Source organism: Callionymus lyra, chromosome 7, assembly GCF_982586985.1.
Source record: "Callionymus lyra chromosome 7, fCalLyr1.hap1.1, whole genome shotgun sequence".
Lineage (NCBI taxonomy): Eukaryota > Metazoa > Chordata > Actinopteri > Syngnathiformes > Callionymidae > Callionymus > Callionymus lyra.
The window spans coordinates 12,861,639-12,883,644 of NC_141824.1; the positions used below are offsets into that span (position 1 = coordinate 12,861,639).

At 38.2% G+C, this 22,006-nt stretch overlaps 1 protein-coding gene across 4 annotated transcripts in view; it reads left to right on the forward strand.

Moving 5' to 3' along the window:
- The window catches only part of brip1 (BRCA1 interacting DNA helicase 1), a 50,680-nt gene that overhangs the window by 21,991 nt on the left and 6,683 nt on the right, over nt 1-22,006 (forward strand). For all 4 annotated transcript variants that reach the window (XM_087795196.1, XM_087795195.1, XM_087795198.1 and 1 more), the window contains exons 15-17: nt 10,936-11,095; nt 11,166-11,287; nt 21,753-21,865. In XM_087795196.1, coding sequence (XP_087651322.1) covers nt 10,936-11,095; nt 11,166-11,287; nt 21,753-21,865 — 395 coding nt within the window. The remainder of the gene's footprint in view (nt 1-10,935; nt 11,096-11,165; nt 11,288-21,752; nt 21,866-22,006) is intronic.

Genomic DNA, 22,006 nt, shown 5'->3' on the forward strand with positions numbered 1-22,006 from the left:
TAACGCTTTGATATCAACATTGAGAAATTTTATGAAATACTTTCAAAAACACGGACTTTGTCCAGCAGATGGCGCTGTGACTCCATTGATCGCAGCCTTGTCACCACTACAAACAGCTAAAAAAACATCTTTCTCAATCTCTTATGCTCTGTGTTTGCAGAAGACGAACATTTTAATCACTATCTCAACTTGTTCAAATCTAGAACAATCATTAAAATAATGTATATTATGCTCTTTTTGAGGTGATTCTTGTACAAATGTTGTCACTTTATACCACCATATAATTGGATCATGTCTGTTTGCATATAATAATTTATAGTATTGTCACTATCTGTAAGAACAACATTCTAGCTTAATATAAGCACTATTAATATCATTAATTTAGTCTCTTATCATGTTAAATGTCCTTTTAAAGTAAACTGAATAAACTAAACTAAATAGCAGTTATATGTCGACCTCAGTAACATGTTTTTCTCCGTTCATTATGAAAAAAAACTAACCAAAATTCTTTGTGCGTTTCAATTCAATCGTTGATATTCCGTGTGTGTGCGCGAAGGTTCTGTTCCGACACACCCTGACTCAGCATTGTTTGTTGTCTCAGTGAAACGCTGGTCCTCACGCACCGCACATAAATGTCAGCAACTACCAGCACCGAGTCTCCTATAAATCCCTTTTTTTCCCTTTAAGTTTTTACAGTTGTTATCTCCTCGTGTTTCGACTCCCACACTAAAAACTGGAGTCGTTTAATGAGGCAGGGTTTGATCCAGAAAGGACGACACCGCAGGCCTGGTGTTTGCCTCTTTGATTTATCAGCACTTCTTTCGCGAGAGGCACTCGTTCTCTAAACACATGTTTCTGTGCAGGTTTTACTGCTTGATTGTTGTTGGACCGGCCACACTGCAGGCTGCAAGATATTGTTTTTTTGTGTTTTTTTTAATTATAAATCTCTTTCTTGCTCCTGGAGCTGATGCTTGAATATTTCATCCAGCGTGAGGATGAGGAGTCGAGGAGTTATGAAGGGCTTAGTTATTAATTGGAGCCCGTCGAGGCGTCGATGGTTCAGCTTCTCGTTCTCCTGCTTTTACACGTGTGTGTCCTCAGCAGACTCCGCGCTCGGGGTGAAGTCAGTTACCTCAAATAATCACAGTGAAGAAGCTAAAAGCTCAATTTTAGCTCTCGTTCTTTGTCTCAAGTTCAACTAATATGTGGATTTAAGTGTGTCTTAAATAGATGTTGGACTTTATTGTATCATCTGTATGTTTATGTTCGTACAAAACTCTCTTTTCATTTGAAATATTGACATTTGAAAATGATCTTAAGCTCTTCTGGGGCTAAAATGTTGTTTACCATAACCCCACCCACTCTTCTGTGATTGGTCAAATAACAAGGATTGTCACAGTGCGTCATCAATCCCAGAAGTCTCCGCCAAGGGACTCGTTGTTTAAACAAAGCGGGGTGTGATTACAGCTGGCTGGAGGAGGATTGAAGCCATTATTACGTCATAATGGACTCCGCTCTCGTAACCTCTCTTTCGCAGTGATTTGTGACTGGAGACCGAAAGTAATACGTTTCAAAACATGGTCATGATGAGGGACTTACTTTTTGAAACTAACATTTGAAACATTAGAGGGAGTCAAGAAATTTCCTCATGGATTCTTAAAAAGTATTACATTCATTAATATGAATAAAAAAGGCCTTAGTTGGCATCAAAGTCATATTTAACATTGGTTTAAAATTAAAGCAAAAATTCTAAATATTAGGTAAACATATATATATATATATATTTTTTTTTTAAATCAAAATAGCAACATAGCTTTGTGGTTCTACTTTCATCACATTTTAAATTAAATGAGAACGCACTGTTGAACCAACATGTTTTTTTGTCATAGCTAAGATAACTTTGAGCAGGTTTTTTTTTTAATCATCACAATGGGATTTAAGGGGATTTTTTTAATGTTAAAATAAAAAAAGGGCTAAAATTGACCCTAAACTTGAGGAATTTATGTGGTGATTTCTTTTTAACTGCATTTTGGTTGATTTAATTGAAATGATATTTAAAAAAAAGTCTTGAAGCGAACTCAAGAAACCGCTGGATCTCTGAGTAATCTCCGGCAAATGAAGACTCCTCGGGGTTGTTGGTCCGGTTCTCAGTGCGGCGCTGCGTTCAAAAGCATTCCGCATTAAGAAACACTCGTGAATCTGCAGCTGGGTGATGAACGGACTGGTGCTCGCTGATGCTCGTGCAGGTCTGCTCGGACACCTGCCAAGACTTCCTGATGAACTTGATGGATCAATTCTGTCCAAGAATGTTGAGCGTCACAGCGGGTGATTTCAGTTGAATGCAAAGAGGCGCAAAGTTTACCTAGCAGGTGTCAACTCCGGGCCGACCCAGTCTCTTCATGTCGAAATAGTTTTCTTGAAATCAAGGTAGAATAATGTCAATGTTGATAGGCTGTCTTGTAAATAGTTGCGATTCACTAATCCTCCAGTAATGAGTCGATATTTCCATACACAGTGACACCTTGTGATTGTAGCACTGTCTTTGGGTTGTATTAAACGAACTGAAAGCCAAAAAACGTCCAAAATTTGCTGGCGTCAACTGTATCCTCTTGTCCTCAGTCATCACAGGGATTTCATGGGATTTCATTGTTTCTTTAGCTGCGGATGACAGCTGACATCAAGCTGCTGGAAGTTTGATTGATGCAAGAAAAATTTACGCCATTACTATTTGCATTATAATTGTAAAATCTGATGTATATATATATATTATACACACTTAATTTTAAATTTATATATATACCATAAAATAAATGTGAGATACGATGCGTATCATGATAAAAAGGGAAACAATGCGATGTACATTAGGAACAACCATATATTTTTGTTTTTTAAAATAACTGTATGGCAAGAAAACTGTGTTTATTTAAAGTGTGTTTATTCTACCTGCCTCTAGCCACGCCCTTTTACCGAGCAGCACTGTAATTGGTTAAAACCTCACACTTACTCACAGCCTTAAAGATCGATGGATTGACTCGTAAGAGACTATTTTATTTTTCTCTGCTTCTATATGTGTTATAAGAACTAGTTTACTTGATAAAAACTACTAGTTTAGGATCTCTTGGTATCATGGAAATGTTCTTGTGAAACCTCTGACGGCTACTTTGAATATTTGTATTATATGTATAACCATCGTAGGACAGTTAATGTTGATAAAAATGTGTGTAATAACCATAAATAATAATGTATTCATTCTTTATATTAACCGCCAACAACAAGTCAGATTGCGCCGTTTACATACACGACCCACAGACGCCCAGTCTAGGCCCATCAGAACCCCCTGCGAGGCCTGTTGTGTGTCCTGGCTGTCAGAGGAAGGAACTTGCTCTTGACAGAAACCGGGTCTGATGGTTTAAAAACGGGAAAGGAGTTAGAAGGTATGGCAGAGGTGAAAAGATGTCATGAAACACTTTCAAAGATGATTGAGATCCTGCCCATTAGATGATGTCGCCTCTCCAGTGTGCCTCTATTGCCACTCTCCTGGGTGAACGTCATGTCTGAGACCGAGCTGCAGGATAACCTCCCAACATGCCTCAGTCACTCTGCTAATTTGGGGTCAGTTTAAGCCGAACCCGATGATAAATAGACCTGTGACAAATCGAAAATTTGTTTTCTTGATGCGTAGAAATGGATATAAATATGACAATTTGAGAAAAGCTCCTTGTAATTGTTCACATGTTTATAAACAGTTGATTTATTTGGTAAAATTCCACTTCAATGAACTCCCATAATGCCTTTCTACACACTGTTCTATTAAGTGACAGCTGATTGGTTGCTACAATACTGTATTTCAATTCAAAGTTGATGTTGCTATGTTAAACATGATCTACATATACAATGGTTGGCTGGGCGGCAAAGCATCACAGAAGCTGTTGAAGTCAATGTTACTGAAAGGTTGTGGTAGAGAGATGGGAAATCATATGCAAAGTTTGCAAGTTCAGATGAATCTTGTTAAATAAATATCTACTTGTAATTATAGTTAATAAGTAAGTAAGTAATTATTTGTAAAGCGTTTTTCTCAGACCAGGGTCACAGAGCGCTTTAACAAACCAAAAACAATAAACAGTTAAAATACATGTTCAAAAGGTCAAGATAACATGTAAACAAACACAGGAGAAAGCCTGCACAAATAAAAGGTCCTAAGATGTTTCCTGAAGGAGTCAGTAGATCATCAAATACAGAGAGAGAGGAAGATCATTCCAAAGCTTATGAGAAACAGTCTGGAAGGATTTCTTTCCTCCTGTCCTGAACCATGTTCAGGAACCATCAGTAGATTCTGATCCACAGACCTCAGAGCCCGAGCTGGGGTGTAAGGCTGGATCAGATCACTGATGGAAGGTCTGACCATGAATAGATCTGAAAGTAAGAACCAGAATTTAAAAATTGATCCTGAAAGAAACTTATAGCCAGTGAAGAGTTTTAAGGATCAGAGAAATTTGAGTTCTTCTACTAGAGTTGGTCAGAAATGTCGCTGCAGAGTTTTGTATTAACTGCAGGCGAGACAGATCCTTCTTGTTGAGACCAAAATAAACTGTTACAATAGTCAAAACGAGAAGACACAAACGCATGGATTATAGGCTCTAAATCGTGTTGTGACATCATTTTCTAAGTTTAGAGCTTTTCCTCAGTTGAAGGAAACAGTTTTTTTCAGTATCTAGTAATAACTATATATTACTAGTATGACATAGGTTTTTGAAATTGTATTAACTTTATGATAATGTTGAAGATGTTTATAACAGTTTTCGAACAGTTTATAAAGAGTGCAACGCCTAAATATGTACTTGAATAGTGACAAATTAGGGACCACTGTATTTTTTTTTAGTCATCAGTTTGTTCTTCTTTGATTAGTAGATAGTAGCCGTGTGTATTGGTACAAATCTGGCGATACGATATATTTCGTAGGAACGACAGCATAATTTAAGTGAGTAAGTGTGGAATAGTGTTAAAGTAAGTACTTGACTCTGGTCTTACAGAATTTACAGACCCCAAAACTGCTTTCATTTGTTTTGAAATAAAAATATCTCCAAACATCAGCTTTAAAAGCTACTGGAGTCGACTGTATCCTCTCGTCCTCAGTCATTAACGGGAACTTGCATTTTGAGAAAATTAATCGATACAGTGCTGACTATCGATATAGTATCGCGGATAGTATCTCCATGTCTCCCACAGTATATATTGAATTGAGCTAAACTAAAATACTTAACATCATCCATTTATCATTTCTTATGCTTTTAGAGTTACTCCTGGTAATGTTATAAGAAAGAGACGCCCAGTTTTTTTTTTTTAAAGTGCCTCAGTTTAAATTAAAACAAAAATATTCAATATAAGATTCGGCTCATTTGTCCAGTTCAACACCTTCTTACCTCTTTATATAGTGATTCCAACTTTGATTTAAAGGAAAATAATGTTTTTTTTTACTCAATTTAATCTGCAAGAAAACCCACGAAATGGCAGATAATTATTTTATTAGTGTAAATGTGATCTCTTTAGCTCAAGGAGGACACATTGACGTGTCGATCACAGTCACCAGGACTTGTTTTGCGAGGCCGTGAGGCTCTGAGGAGCGAGCGTGGCCGGGATATGTAGAGCAGACGACGGGGGAAGAGTCGCAGGCCAGAGGTGGCAGGTGGCTTCTCGCCACCCGTCCTGGCGTGATGGTTGCTGTGATATTTGGAGGCTAAATAATTTACACGGCAGCAACATGTCTCCCCTCACCACGGTGAAATGTGGCTCCTGGTTGCATGTTTCATTAATGCCATCGCCTCCACACCCTGTCCATAATTCAGCAGGCACCGGAGAGGCGGCGATGTGTCGCCACACAGCTCACTGACACCAGGGACACAGGAAATGAGATGGAGGCCAGATGCAGAAGGAGGTGAGAGAGTGCTGGAAGAGGGGAAGTGTAAAAGTGCGAGAAAGACCACAGTTCACTGCTTCTATCAGCTTGTTCTCTTCTCTTGTCCCAATTGGCAATCGGCCCACTTTAGTGCATCACAAGACAAGGACCGCACCTGCTGGGGACCGTGGAATTATAAATATTTCACGTGTTGTTGTGGCCTCTTATGTGCTAAATGCTACTCATTTCCACTTGTGTTGCTTTTGCATTGCAAATTAGTTTTTTGTTTCCTTAAAACGGTAAAAGCATATTCACTCTTAAAACTGGCCGCAGCCGTTATCACCATTATTTACGTCATCAATACCATAAGTCGCTTGAGTAAAAAGCTCCGTCTGAATAATTCGACACAATCTTTAAAAGCGCCGTCTCAAACTGTCCACAGCAATGTTCTATAGCTCACACCACACGGCGGGTTGATGTCAGATGTTGTCTGCGAATTATTCATGAAGATGCTCATGTATATTTTGTGTGTGTGTCATTTCTGCATCGAGCGTCTTCACACTGGCGTTAAAGTCTCTGCTTGAGGTGCTGGAGATCCGTCCGTCTGCACCGAGACACACTTTGCTTCACACCTACATGTGAGCCTTTTGTCTTTAGTAAAGACCCTACGACTGAGGCGGACTACGACGTTGTTATAGAAAGAAATCGCAGCTTTTTACGTGTCGCTGATAATTTTTTACCTTTTGGTGTCAACTACCACAAAGTAAAGTTATGTCCAATGATACCCAACCATTCCTTGTAGTGTACAATTAAAGGTGTTCTTAAATATGAAGGCGGCATTTGTGAAACTGAATTTATGCTTGGTTACAGTACAGAGTACATTATTTACGCCTTTGAAAAGTAACTGTTACTTTTAGTTACTTATTACGTTCATGTAAAGGTATAATGTGTGTAATGTCAGAGAATCGATACGTATCACGATAAAGAAGCAATGATACGATATATTGTGATACGGTAGTAACAAGATATATTTGTAGTATTGTGGAGTACTTGACTCTGGTGTTGCAGAATTTACAGACCACATGACTCTTGACGAAGTCGTAACTGCTTTCATTGGTTTTGAAACCAAAATATGTCAAAACATCAGCTTTAAAAGCTGCTGGAGTCGACTGTATCCTCTTGTCCCCAGTCCAGTACCGGGATCTCGCAGGATTTAATTATTCTTTTAGTAGCTGAGAAAAAAAATTACTGGTACCATCTTGCAGCCCGAACAAACTCTGTGAATATTTCTATTTTAATTGTTAAAATTCGAATTATTTTTTATTATATAGGGATTTAAAATATCGCGGTTTATTACCATATCAACATTTTCTAACACAACTAATTTGAAATTCATGTTTTTGTAAGACCAGGAGAAAGGCCAGTCAGAAAAAAAGGGTCGAAACAATAAATAAAATGAAGAAAAATAATCGAATACATTCATATCAAAGGGTTGTGTGTCACAGATTACAATGAAATACAGCATAATTTAATATAATTACAGGTTTTGAGAGGTTAGAAAATATATCAGGGTCACAGGATACAGAAATCTAGTAAGATGTAATGTCAAGTTATCTATAATAAAGAGTATGTATTTGCAACATATGAACAACATTAATAAATTGTTACAATAGATAAAAACAATTCAGTTGTTTAACGACAGGTTGTTCATAACCACTACCTTAAGAATGATAGTCCGGTGCCCCATCACGTGTGATCATTGGGTTTAATGGCAGCAGGTGGATAGTGAGGTATATAAAACCGATGTCCGATGGACAAGAAGAGTAATGTAGTCGGGAAAGCATGACGTCGGCCACCATGGGAACTGTAGCCCCAGAGTTGTACACGTGAATAAACGAGTAACAAGTCGGCTTAGATTGCAGTTGTTAAAATAATCGTTGTGTTTTTTAACAAATTAAGTTACAGCACTCGTTAGTGCAAAAAGTAACGTAGTTACCGTAATGCGTTCTGCTAGGATCGTGCATCAGAGGGACAGAGGGATAAAGAGGAGGAAGATGCATGAAGTTAATAGGTGTGAATAGGGAAGAAGCATAAGATGCATTGGTTAAGTTGGAGAAGGCCAGTCATCCTCAGGCACATTACAGGGATAGCAAACTAGTCTCTAAACAGAAACCTTTTCTAGCTCTTCTGGCATCATGCAGAATCCAGGCCAACAAAGTGACACTGTGTGTCCTGGTCCTTCCCTAGGTCGTCGTCAAGAAGGCATCCTTAAAAGATTCCAAAGCCACCTGAACTGGCGTCTCTGGATGTGGAGAGTTCCTCCCAAACACTAGAGTCTAGACACCCTGTGGAGACGATTAATGTTAGACATTTGTGTCCTTGAGCGTGTCCTTCCGGGTCACTTCCCAAAGTTCATGACGGTAGATGAGTGACGCGGTGAATAGAAGGACCAGAGCTTAAGATTTCTGCTTCAGGATCCTTATTTGATATCAATAATGCTAAAACAAACTCGCTCAAACATTGGCAGAAGGTCCCTAAAAGCTTTGAGACACACAGAACACCATCGTTGGCGTACAATTAAATATGTATAAAATATAATGGAATATAGATAAAAAGTAATGGTTTTTTTTTTAAGAAATATTAGGTGACATACTTAATGCAACAAATATGTGGCAGTACATGTAGTTTTAAAATTGAGAAAACTTTATAAATCAAATCTGAAGTCACGAACGAGAGCCACCACCAGTCGTCTACCTTCCTTGACCTTGTCGCATCAGTGCGTGAATCTTACCTCCCTGCGCTCGTCCTGGTGGAATTATCTCCTTCTCCAAGTGCAGCCTGGCAGATAATGGCTGTTTTGTTTAGTGGCAGACCTGCCTAGAGTACATAACATGAAATATTTATCCCCCCCTTCAAGATTGCACTGGGAAGCAATTGCGGAACAAACAGTTTGCCGCGTCGAAGATGCATGTTAGCGGCTCCCTTACGCCGTACGTCTGCATATTCACTGAAGGTGAAATGTTTTATTGATGCCGTCGTCGTCCCCGAGCTTCAGGAGACGGCAACGTGACAAAATTTTCTCCACGCTTCATTTAAGCGTTCCGAGGCGATCACACACCACCTTCTCGTTTTCTGTGTTATGAAAGATAACTTTAGGTCCTGCTTTGATTCAAGTAATAGTTAAGGAAGCCGTTCACATGCATGCTGGTGACGAGGGCTGGCGAATAAACCCACCAGCTTCCACTTTTCTTGACACCATCAGCTTGTTGATAAGTTTCTATTGATAGTGGAAGAACTTTTACTCGACCCTTCTAACACATTTCCAAGCCAGTGGAGGTGCTCTTTGATTGTGAACCCATGCCTAGTCAAGTATATAATCTGCTGAGCACTGACATGAGTGGTGTTGTGCCAGGATGAGGGCTTTTAGATCAATGTGCTTCCCTTGAGAGCCGCTGACTTTCTGCACTAACAATAGTATGGCACAGTGATTTTATTCCTGAGCGAGTTTAAACGCATCAGCTTTCCACAAAGTGCACGTAAGGAAACCTTCGCTGTTCAGACACAAGAGTAAACATGCAAACTAAGTGCTGTCTCGACTTTTTCTCAAACTCTTGACACTGTTGAACACTTAAACTTTCGAGTGGTGTTTTCGTGAGACGTAATCAAACATGTTCGAGACGCTGAATCGGTTAAAATGGTATAAATTCTTCTCTTTATGTATCTGATTATTGAAACATGGTTGAGAAGTAAATGTGCTGCATTTTTAAGGACGAAAGAAAGCTCTTAGGAAAGGTTCGGCTAAAAAGATAATAAGGGTGTTTTCTCAGACGTGTTCTTAACTGCCTTCTTAGGATTACCTTAAGTTCATGCCAAAGAAGATTCGTAAGAATCTCTTAGTGGACTTTATTAGTTTTCCATAAAATATGAAATGTGACATGCTGTAAATGTGTTTTTATGTGTTATGTGTTTTATTCTAGAACGCCCATAAATTGTATTTGGTTTATTGGAGTGGACACTAGATGTGTTGGCAAGAATATTACCCGAGATTTTTGTGGAGTAAGACAATTTCATACTGGAGATCGACTTTGCCACTGTCTTGCTTTGTTTTACAACCAACACGAGTCCAAACATCAGCTTTAAAAAGCTGCTGGAGCCTTGTTTGTCCTTTCTTTTTGCAGTCATTGCTGCCATTTTGCTGGTTTTGTTGTGTACTTGATAGTAGGAAATGAGGAATGTTGTCAACTAGTGGCCGGAGGTTTAATTGCAGCACACAAATGAATAAACTCTGTAAATATTTGAGTGTCGATTGTAAATGAAAACATCAAATAATTGTCTTTTATAGACACACTATTGAAATATAAACCAAAAAAATTATAATATCGATACAGTGCTGTTGAATATCGATACAGTATTGGGAAAATATATTGTGATATAATGTTTTATTTATATTTTCTTACACCCTTTTTACCGTTAAGTAATGGTTCGTTTTCTCCTTTTGTTATAAAATTCCTACACCCTTGAATGCATCATTGGCATATGATGATCTTGTATTGTCTTGTATGAAAATATGTAGATTTGTAAATGCAAAATGGTTTAATGTTGTTTTCTGGATTAATTAGACTCAAGTTTAGGAATGGTATAACTTTATTTGAATAACTCCATCTGGTCTTAAGAGACTTCCACGGGACATATTCAATGTTTATCTGAAATAAACTTTATGATAAAATAATGTATTAATTAAAAATAAAATGTTTTCACGCCAAGGTTAGTGGTTAATGTTCGTTGTAAAGCAAATTATGAAGAAATGTCAACAAAAACCATATGTTCTTGCCTCGATTAACTCCGGGCACTCTGGCCCGCTAAGTGACTTTATGGGTCCTGCCGGAATGTTGACTCAAAATCTATATTTAAATGGTGACCAATAAAGACGCAGGTGTTTAAGCATTTGTAATGGACTGCTATGTTTGAGATGGATTCAATCATGCATTAAAGAATAAATACAATACTTGTACGGTTTGTGATTAAGTGTGTATTTTTCTCAGATGCTGGACAAACTGCGAGATCGATGGACAAACACCGGTCTCTGGGATAAGCTGGAAACTCGTAAGACTGTGATAACGGAACCTCGCGGTGGCGGCAAAGGAGATTTCGACGAGCTGCTTCAGATATTCTACGACGCCATCAAACACTGCCAGGAACGAGGTGAGCTCCATTACTTTGGAATCCGAATCAAAAAGACAATCACGTTTTTACTTCCCTTCTTCCGTTCAAGACGGAGCTCTGCTTATTGCCGTCTGCCGGGGGAAAGTGAGTGAAGGTCTGGACTTCACGGACGACAACGCCAGAGCCGTGATCACCATCGGCATTCCCTTCCCGAACATAAAGGACCTTCAGGTGAGCAGGCAAAAAAAAAACTCTTTATTTAGGAATATTAAATATTATACACGTAGAAAAGCCACTCCTTGGCTGAGGTAATAAGCACACAACAGAATGCGATTCTAAACTAACTTGTGTTTCCCATTACTCGATAGAAACATGGAAGAATTGCTGTTGTTTTTAAACTAAATTTGCGTTCTCTTTGTTCCTGCTTTGTTGAGTAGAAATACCACACTGTGTGTGTACGTGTGTGTGTGTGTGTGTGTGTGGGTGGGAATATGTGTGTGTTTAATCATTTTAATTTGAACTAAATATTACCGTGTGGGTCTCAGATATTTGCGACACATTCTGAAGAGGCGTGTCATTCAGGTAGGATCCACGTGCACGTCCACCACTCTGTTTTGTTTGGTTCTAAAACTTTCTTACACCCCGTGACACCCCGAGAGTTTGACATCCACACACAGTGCACACGACACAAAATAGGAGCATTCCCTTTTGGTGATCCGTAAACAAAAATCCCAAAGCGATGTTTCTGTGTCTGCCATGTCGTTAGCAGATAAAGTTGACCTTTAAGTTTGACTCCCCTCCTCCCTCCCATCCCTCCCTTCCCTCCCTTCCCTCCCTTCCCTCCCATCCCCGCCGACTCCTCCACGTCGTCCTGTCACAGCACGACGGAGCTTTCACTAACTTGATCTGTCAGTCTGGCAAGACAAATGGTTGATTGAAGCCTCACGGAGCCTTCCACCTGAGCCACGGCTGTCACTTTCACCTCCGTCAGCTTCCATTATTTGGGTTTATTCAACGTCTTGAATTATGTCATTTTGGAACTGGCGACAAACATTCGGACTCCACTGACTCAAACTCTTTAGACTTGACGGCTTCATGAGTTTATCTCGTTAGAATTAAACATTCCGCACAAGAAATGTATGTTTAATTTAAACGTTATTCCAAGATTCAATTACAGAGAACAAAAACTGAATTTACTTTAATTATTTATTTATCGTAGTCAAGATTAGATAAACCTTTGTCCGTCCCACAGTGTAGACATTTGTTTCTTATAACTTAAGAAATATATATATACATATATATATATATATATATATATATATATAAACACACACTGTATGAAAACAATGGTGTACCACTCAACATACATGCACCTCTTATTTAATTTTATAAATGAAGTGTCACAATTTATATATAAATTAACAGTAGGAACATCAAACGTCGACATACATTCTTCGAGGTTGGCAACATTTTACGAAAAATATTATTTAAAAAAGTGAGTCTTTGTGGGGATATACATTTATTTATTTTGAAAAACATGTTTTATCCTTAAAATACCAACTAGGGCTGTAGCGATACACTTATCTCACGATAACATTCGATATATTCAGCTCACGATACGATTTAATTATATATATCTCGATGCAGATGACACTCGATTTTAGCAGACACTGAATTTAAAGTAGCTTAAGCCAGTTGTATCCTCTCATCCTCAGTCCTTACCAGAAAGGGATTTTATTGTTCCTTTAGCTTTAGAGGATATAATGACTGCTGCCATCTAGCGGCTGGTAGTTTAATTGCAACACAAAAATAAACAAACACTGTGAATATTTGCTTGTTAATTGTGAATTAAGAAATATATGCATTTTATTCATTACAAGCTCAATTGAAATATAGACAATAAAGGAATTGTAACTACTTTTTTTCCCCTGCAAAATAAAACATTCATAAAGTGTTGAATATCGATACAGTAACGTGGGAAAAAATGTCAATATAATTTTTTCTCAAACCCCTAATACCAACCTTAACGAAAATTCATCTTTTACAATTGACTTTTCTTCCTTTGCATTTCCAATTCCTTGGATTAATTTGTGCCAAATAGGGTCATTTACCATGTTTCTCATTCTGCATTTTTTAAAAGCGAGGGAACGATTCATCATTCAATCTGTTTTGATACCTAAATACCTGGTGCATCTACAATATTATATGCTAAACATTTTCATTTTTTGGTGTAAAAAAGCAGGAACACACAAGCCGGTTTAGTTTTTTACAGCGTTCCCAAGTGTAAGAGTAAGACAGTAAGTAATTTATATTTATAGAGCGCTTTTCCAGACCAGGGTCACAAAGCGCTTAAACAATCAAAAACAAAACTCAATCAAATATATACTTAAAAGATCAAGATAACACTGAGAACAACACAAATCTTGCTGGTATAATTTCTCACGTAACTTTAACCTTTATTTTGGATTATGAATGTCTTTTATGTGCAACAAATCTTTCCACAATATTAGCTCTTAATGTAGTCTTAATATGATTTATGTTTAAAGCTTCCCAGTTCACACCATATGTCTTAAATTGCTTCACACACTTCTGTCGCTGAAGAGCACACCATGAATGAACTGCGTTATTATGTTCCACATTCACACCCCAGAGGTGCAAATACACGGCAGCCATCGGCCTCGGATACCTGCGCAGCCAGCATTCCCAGACAGACATAACTCTCTGACGCTTCAGACGAAGCACGAAGCACGACATGTTGCTGGCCTGTTGTGTTATTGTCATCAAGATCAAAGGTCCACGTTGAAAAATCGCTGCGGAGAAAAAGCTCTGCCAAAACGTGCTTCTACCGTTACTCAGACTTTTTTTTTTTCCGACGTTTTACAGTCGTGTGTCCTGCGTGAGTGAGTCGAACAATAAGTGCCTTTTATTAGCAATAAAAAGACACTTACCACTGATAAGGCATCTTTGTGATTTTAATGAAGGCCTCCGCTCACCCCTCGCTGTTGCCCTTTTTGAAGACGTGCCAGGAGTGTTTTTATTCCGAGGCCTCTGGACATGTAAAAGAAAAAAAAAACCTGGATAAAGGGGATTTCGAGCGGAATGTTGAGGAGTTCGTGGAAATCATCAACGAGAGGAGATGATGGATGCTCCGTGCACACGCGAGACACTCTCGCCGTACATATGGTTTTATCATCAGCCTCTGGAGGAATGCTCTGTTAATGCCAGATCACCACATGCTTAATGCCCTTGTCAGCACTATAAAAGCAGTGCTTAATAGTGGCCTCTTAACCCTCGCTCCAGTCCTACTGTAGCCATGTTCCCACTGTAAATGTTGGACTGCACTGCTGATGGCAAAACGCAGTCAAATTCAATGTCATTTAGAACAATGAAGACCTGTGTGAAGAACAGGTTATTTGGTTTTGTGTGGATGACAATACATTTTTACATTAATGCACTTTTTCTTTTAGAAACTGACCCCCCCGCCCACATCAGAGAAGGGAGAAGTTATGTGGGGGGACCCCTTGATATACAGCGTTTCCTTGTTACATTCCGAACTCCCCCGCTTTAAAGTCGGTGAACATTGCCCTATTTTCAAATAAGATTTATTAAACAAAAATTTGATCTATGAGGATTCCGTATGCGCAGTGACATATTTCTATCCTCCATGTTTCTACGGCAACAAGATTGGGACAAAAATATAGCCTGGAACACGATTTGCGTGCGTTGCATTCAAAATACACAATTTTATTTATATAGCCGGTGACATAGCGTCGCTTCGAGTCTCAAAGCATCAGTTTTTATAAAAGACGAGAGGAAAACGAATAATCATGTCCAAACCATCCACTGGTTAAAATCAAGATCACTTTTATGACGTTTGGCCAGCATGTCCGTTTAGGTTTAGAGGAAAACATGTTGTGAGTTCCATAGTTTTTAAGGTTGGAGTTAAGAAGGGATCGTAGTAAAAAACGTTTTTTCTGCAAAATGGTGGCTTATTTTGGAAGCTCCCAGTTTATCACAGGCTAAATAATTGTGTTTCAACTGATACACTCGTCCAAAACGTCCTGATGTTGTATTCAAAATACACAAAATACAAATTGCATTCACAAAATTGATGCTTTGAGACTAGAAGGGACGCGATGTCACCGGCTATATACATAAAGTTGTGTATTTTGAATGCAGCGCACACATGCGCTAATGGATCGCTGACTTCCCAAATCGTGTTCCATGCTATATTTTTGTCCCAATCTAGTTGCCATAAAAAAAAGAGGATCGAAATATGTCACTGTGTCAGCATGCGTTCTGGGATCGTGAAGATTTTGAAGATTGTGTACTGACAGTAGTGACCAATCTGCCAGCCACCACTAAATACAGGAGTGTGTAAAAAAAAGCATCATAGGAGTTCACTGGGGTTTTTTTGTGGCTATTTTGGTTATTTATGCCTCCCACTGAATTCTGTGGTTGAGTTGAAGTTTATCTGCTGTTCGAGTAAATCGGTGACTGCATCTTGATACAATAGAATTAAATATGAAGTACTGTGCAACGAAACATAAAATACAATACTGTGTAGGGTCAATCACGATATGGTGAGGGACCTGTGTACATCTGTACCTCGTTCAGAATTCATTAAATATTAAGTCAAGTATAACCGTGATGGTTTTAATCAGATTGTGTATATATATATATATATATATATATATATATATATATTATATTGTCAGTGGGTTATCAGCGCAGTTGGTGGTTCATGAAGCTTCATGATGCAGTGTCCCCTTAAATCAAGGGCGCCACCTACGAAGACGCTGTTTCATGAAGCACCGTCACAAGATCCAGATCCGTTGGGGGTTCAGGGGTCGGCTGACACGGCGACACAGCGAGTGGCGAGCGACAGAGCGGACGGCGGCGACGAACTCTTCTCTGTATAAAATATTTAAAGCGTCTCGGTGTTCGTGTTTGTTCATGCTGGGCACAGTGGCGCACCAACTGGCCGCGGTGGAGTGGAGGAGGTTGTTGGAACCGTCGCCTCCTGCCATGGACGACATACATATTCATTTATTTACATAATAAATCAACCACATATGGGGCTTTGTTTTGGTTCGGACCCTTTTTTTTTGTGTCACATGGCACGTTAAGATCCCTTCTCAGACAACATCTGTTACAATCTGGATATTTGACAATTAAGACACATTTTGTTGTGTTGTGTGAATTGTATATAGACTATATAATGAGATCATTTCAGTTGTTAGGAAGTGTTAATTATTTGTTATTGACTTTTTCTGTAGGAAAACTACTTAAAGTGGACATTTATTTCAGCTGAAAACTTTTACTTTTGTACCGTGTTTAATTCTTTTTTTTTTTTTTTAGAGTAGATCTTATAAAATGGGTTACAAAAAAGTGTCATTCAGGATCCGGTACTGAAGTAAAGGTATCGGTATCGAAAATGATCTTTAAGATAAGACCGAGATAAGACCCAGTAAACTCCATTCAACACCAAAACCAAAGCCAAAACCTTAAAAAAGTTATTTTGAGATGAAGATCAAATACTACAACGCCAGTGTATTGGGTTAAACATAATGAAATATTATGTTCATTATACAATTTGTGTTAAAAGGATTGACTTGATTCCAAATACTTCTACTTTGAAAGTAGTAAAGGTCATACATGTCACATCGTCCCAGTGAAGCCAGCACCAGTTATTGGTAAAGTTGACGGAGAAGTTTTAGGTATGAAAAATAACGATGAACAACAAGGGCTATGGAGACATGTCCCCATCATTGAATTGGGTCACAAAGGTTAAACATCTGTAACAGACACTGGAAGAGGAGCTTCTGGCCAGCAATGCATTGGTAGGAGTGAAGTCTCAAGCAACTGATGTGAACGTAATTCTTTCAGGCATTTTATCATCACAGTCCTGATTTATTTAAGGTTTAAGAGTGTATTTCTTGCGTTGTTCTCTTTTGTTTAGTGAAGTTTTGATCTGAAGTTGTGAATGTTGTTCCAATTTTTCCAATTTTCGGATACATTACTTTTTATTACTTATATATTTATAATTTTAGCATCAATTTTCTTGTTTGTTCAGTTGGTTTGTGATTTGTTGCGGGTGTGTATTGGCAAGAATCTTGCGATATGCGGATCAGATCCAGTGGCACTGATACGATTCTTTGCAATATATCGTGATACTGTAGGAACAAGGGTATGTTTGTAGTACTGTGGAGTACTTGACTCTGGTTTTGCAGAATTTACACACCAAATGACTTGTTTCATTCATTCATTCATTTTCTACCGCTTTATCCCTTACCGGGGTCGCGGGGCAACTAGACCTATCCCAGTATCATAGGGCGAGAGGCAGGGGACACCCTGGACAGGATGCCAGTCTGTCGCAGGGCACACAAAGACAGACAACCATTCACACACACTCTCATACCTACGGACAATTTCGCCAAGTTCTCAGTAAACCTCTGTATGTGTTTATAGCAGGGGTGGGCAATTATAATTCTACAAGGGCCACATTTAATTCTGTAAATGTTGTTAGGGGCCGTCAAGCAAAAAGAAATGCGAGAAAATCCTTAAAGGCAAAGAAAGGCAAGAAAAGGTCATTAGGCCGTGACATTTATTAAGCTTAATAAGCTGCAATTTTATTCTTGTATATAGTGTGTATATATAAAAGAGTTTTTTCAAAATATTTCTTCAACTAACTTTATGTCAACTAATGTTTGGAGGGATTAATATATGCTCGAAAAATACAAAATACATTTGTTACATACAGTACAAGGGGGAATGTGGCCCCCGGGCCGCACTTTGCCCAGGTCTGGTTTAGACTGTGGGAGGAAACCAGAGTGCCTGGAGTAAACCCACGAAACCAAAATATGTCCAAACATCAGCTTTAAAAAAAAAAAAAAGGGTCGACTGTATACTGTATCCTCTCGTCCTCAGTCATCGCCAGGATCTTTCAGGATTTCATTGTCTCTTTAACTGCGGAGGACGTAATGACTGCTGCCATCTAGTGGCCGGAAGCTTATTTGCTACACAAAAATAGACAAACGCTTTAAATATTTGCCTGACAATTTTGAATAAAATAATTATACAGTGTTGGTAAAGTATCGTGAAAAGAAATAGTGATGTGAAAGTATATCTGTATCTTACAACCTTAGTTTTTATGTTTTATGTCAGTGTCGCATGACGAGAGTGTCGCTACGTTAGTTAGAAAAAGTGACTAAACAATGATATCGATGCCGAAACTCCGTCCCGGAGTCGGTCCGTCCGGTTCCGTGCCCGTGTGATCGGTGCACTCGCCGACGAGCCACTCAGCTGTGAGGTCATCCACATGTGACAGATGAGCCGCTCAACAATCTCAGTGACAGGCACAAGATGTCCTGCAGTGCCACGGGCGTGCACACTGGCACCGTCCCCTCCCCCCGTCCCTTTCTCGCCGCACACAGTCAAACGGATGCGCTGATGTGAACCATGCCTACTGGTCAAATCCGTGCGCCGCGCGACGAACAGGTAGCTGTAGAGGACGAGGCCACGGCAAATGAGTGATCCCCTGACATTTTAAATAATCCCTTCTAGCTCGTGGATTCTTGCACATTTTTTTGAACTATTCGCTAGCAGCCAGGATTGGCTTTTTCACATATGCAAGCTGTCAAGTTAGATTGAGGGATGACATGGCGCAGGCGGGAGACGTGGTGGCGGCGGCGGCGCTGAGATCGCCCGTGATTCGATTCATGTGACAGAGGCGGCTGCGGGCGACTGGCCTTTGTGCCGGAGCTGTTGCTTCCAAAGTGGATTCTTTAACTCCCCCCTCCGTCCCAGACTGTATATTGGCAAATAGCTCATCATGATACCGGCAGCATTTATTAGACGTGGACATGAAACCGCTGCCACTTTTTCTTCATTTCTTTTAAGAATCAAAAGGTTATTTCCAAACGGTCTCTTCAGGTCTGATCGACACAACCAATCCAGAAACTTACTTTTTAAATTTGTGACATTTGGAAGTAAATCCGTGCCATCGGAATTGTTTAATTTGACATTTAAAATGTTCAAACTATTTTTGTTTTTTAACTGAAGTTATGTTGTTTTGATCAGTGAATCCATTTTTTTCTTGAGTTGAATATTTTCTTTATTAAAATGTTGAATATGTTTTTATTTAATAATGTATTTCAATAATTTCTATAGAAAAGGGTGAATTTGTATTCTTTTTAAATGTATTGATACATTTCGAACATTTTTAAAATATTTAAATATATTTAATATAACAATTGGATATTCTAATTTAAATAATTTAAAAATCAATATTTTTTTATTTTATATTGAATAAAAAAGAGAAGCAGAAAATAAGAATCAATATAATAGTTTAATATATAAACTATAAAATTCAATTATTTAATAGAAACAAATGTAACATTTTAATATAGAAACTATTGAATCAAATGATTCAATAAAAACAAATGTAACATTTTAATATAGAAACTATTGAATCAAATGATTCAATAAAAACAAATGTAACATTTTAATATAGAAACTATTGAATCAAATGATTCAATAAAAACAAATGTAACATTTTAATATAGAAACTATTGAATCAAATGATTTAATAAAAACGAATGTAACATTTTAATATAGAAACTATTGAATTAAATTATTAATGAAAAAAATCTACATTTTAATATAGAACTATTGAATTAAATGATTTAATAAAAAAAACAAATTTAATGTTTTAATATGTTCATTATAACAATAAGTAAGTGCTTGAATTTTCAAAAATTCAAGTTTTCATTTCAACCATTTATTATTCTGAGGGCACTAATACACTTCCATACTATATATATATATACATGTCATTTTTCTTTTTACCTTCGTGACCCAATTCCGGAAAAACTTTTTTCTCTGCCACTTTGTCCGCGTGAGTGACAGGTGTCGCACGCTTGCTTGCGTCCGTGAAAGGTGAGGTGTGATTAGTCATAGTTCAGCGGGAGGATGACATTTTTTTTGATTTCGCTCCGACTGCACTTGTTTACCCGCCGACACGGACGGAGAGAGGGTCGGCGTTTGCGTGACGTGCGTCAGGGAACAGGCTGTACCTGCCATCGCCCCGCGTTCGGTGGCTGTGGGCGAACACATGGTACCTGTCACAAGCAGTTAGAGCCCTGTTTAGCAGGCCTGCCCGGCACGACAGCCCGTCAGACGCCAGCTGAACTTTTCACTTGTCAATTTGGAAAGGTTAGTGCCAAAATCAGCGACAACAGATGCAATTGGATGGATGCTTTCTTGGCGTCTTCGTGCTGGTGCTCAGACTTCCTTCTTTACCCCTCGTCTAACTTCCTTGAACCAGGAAATGGTCTTTTGTTGACCCCCTTTATTTCTTGTTGCAGAGAACAATCGCGTTTTTCCTCTATGTAACAAAGTTCAATGTATTCTCCGGTTGATTGTAAATGTTATCCTAGTAATACAGTTGTATCAAGGTTCACCTTCCACGGTTTCGCTGGTTTCCTTTTTGTACAAAGTACTACACGGTACTATACAATATATTGTTTCAAGTTGCAATGAGGAACGACGTAAACCTCCTTGTCTTTGTCCACCAACAGTTGATTTATTTGGACAGCAGTCCAAGTTACAACAAACCACAGTACTTGGTAGGAGGAACCCTAACCGCACCAACCTTACTTATGGTGCCAACAGAACACTCCCATGATGCCTTTCTAAACGATGCTGTATTTAAAATCCATGTCTATGTTTTCATGTGATTGGTTGGCTGGGCAGCAAAGCATATTGGGAGCAGTTCTGGTCAACTTTACACAACTTTACTAAATACAAAAAGAGAACCAAGATGAGTTAAATTAAATTATACAAAACATTAAAAAAAACAAATGTAAGTTTTAATATAGAAAACTTTTGAATTCAATTGTTCATTATTAGTTCATTTTATATTCAATAAAAAACACAGAGTAGCAGAAAATACAAAAAAAAAAATATTTTATAGACATTATACAATACATTAAAAAGGAAACGTCACCTTTTATATAGAAACTATTGCATTAAATTCTTTATTAAAAACTATAAAAATAATAGTCAGGACTATGTTTTTCATGTGAAAGTAACAAAAGCTGTGATTGGTTGGCTGGGCGGAAAAGGATACTGGGAGCTTTTCAGGTGACCTTTACGGTTTGAGCCAAGGCTTTTATATTCAATAAAAATAGAGCCGCGTAAAAGAGAACGAAGAATGATTTTAATGAAATTATTTAATACATTAAAAAACAAATGTTACCTTTAATATAGATACTATTAAATTCAATTATTCATTAAAAACAATAAAAACAATAGAATTGTCGTTATTGGTCACTGCAATACTGTATTAAAATTCCACGTCTAGGTCTTGTCATAGTCATGTGATTGGTTGGCTGGGCGGCAAAGCATATTGTGAGCTGTTCAGGTCACCTTTACTGAGAGCGATGTGACCTCAAGTTTGCAAGTTCATATAAATGTTAATTTAAACAGATGTAAAAATAATGGTCACTTACAGTCTGTAAATCCCCCCAATAAACAAGGAACCACTGTCTGATTAAATCAAAGAATATTCATTTTGTACATTTATTTTTCAAACACTCTCACAGATGTCTCACAGTGTAACTTCTTACAAGCAAATCTTATATTTGTCATTGTGCTTCTCAAATCATGGTAAAAAAAGAAAGCCTTTTTTCAGGTGGAGCTGAAGATGAAGTACAACGACCAACACTGTAGGACCAGAGGTCTTCTTCCAGGGAACCGCTGGTACGAGATCCAGGCCTACAGGGCTCTGAACCAGGCCTTGGGCAGGTGAGTCGCAGATTCAGTGTTCTTTTGTTAAAATTATCCATGATTCTGTGTAGAAATTCAACCATTTTTAGTAGTTTTTACATAAGTAAGATGACACTCAAAGTGCGTTTACACAAGTTTTAACCTTCATTTTGTATTTAT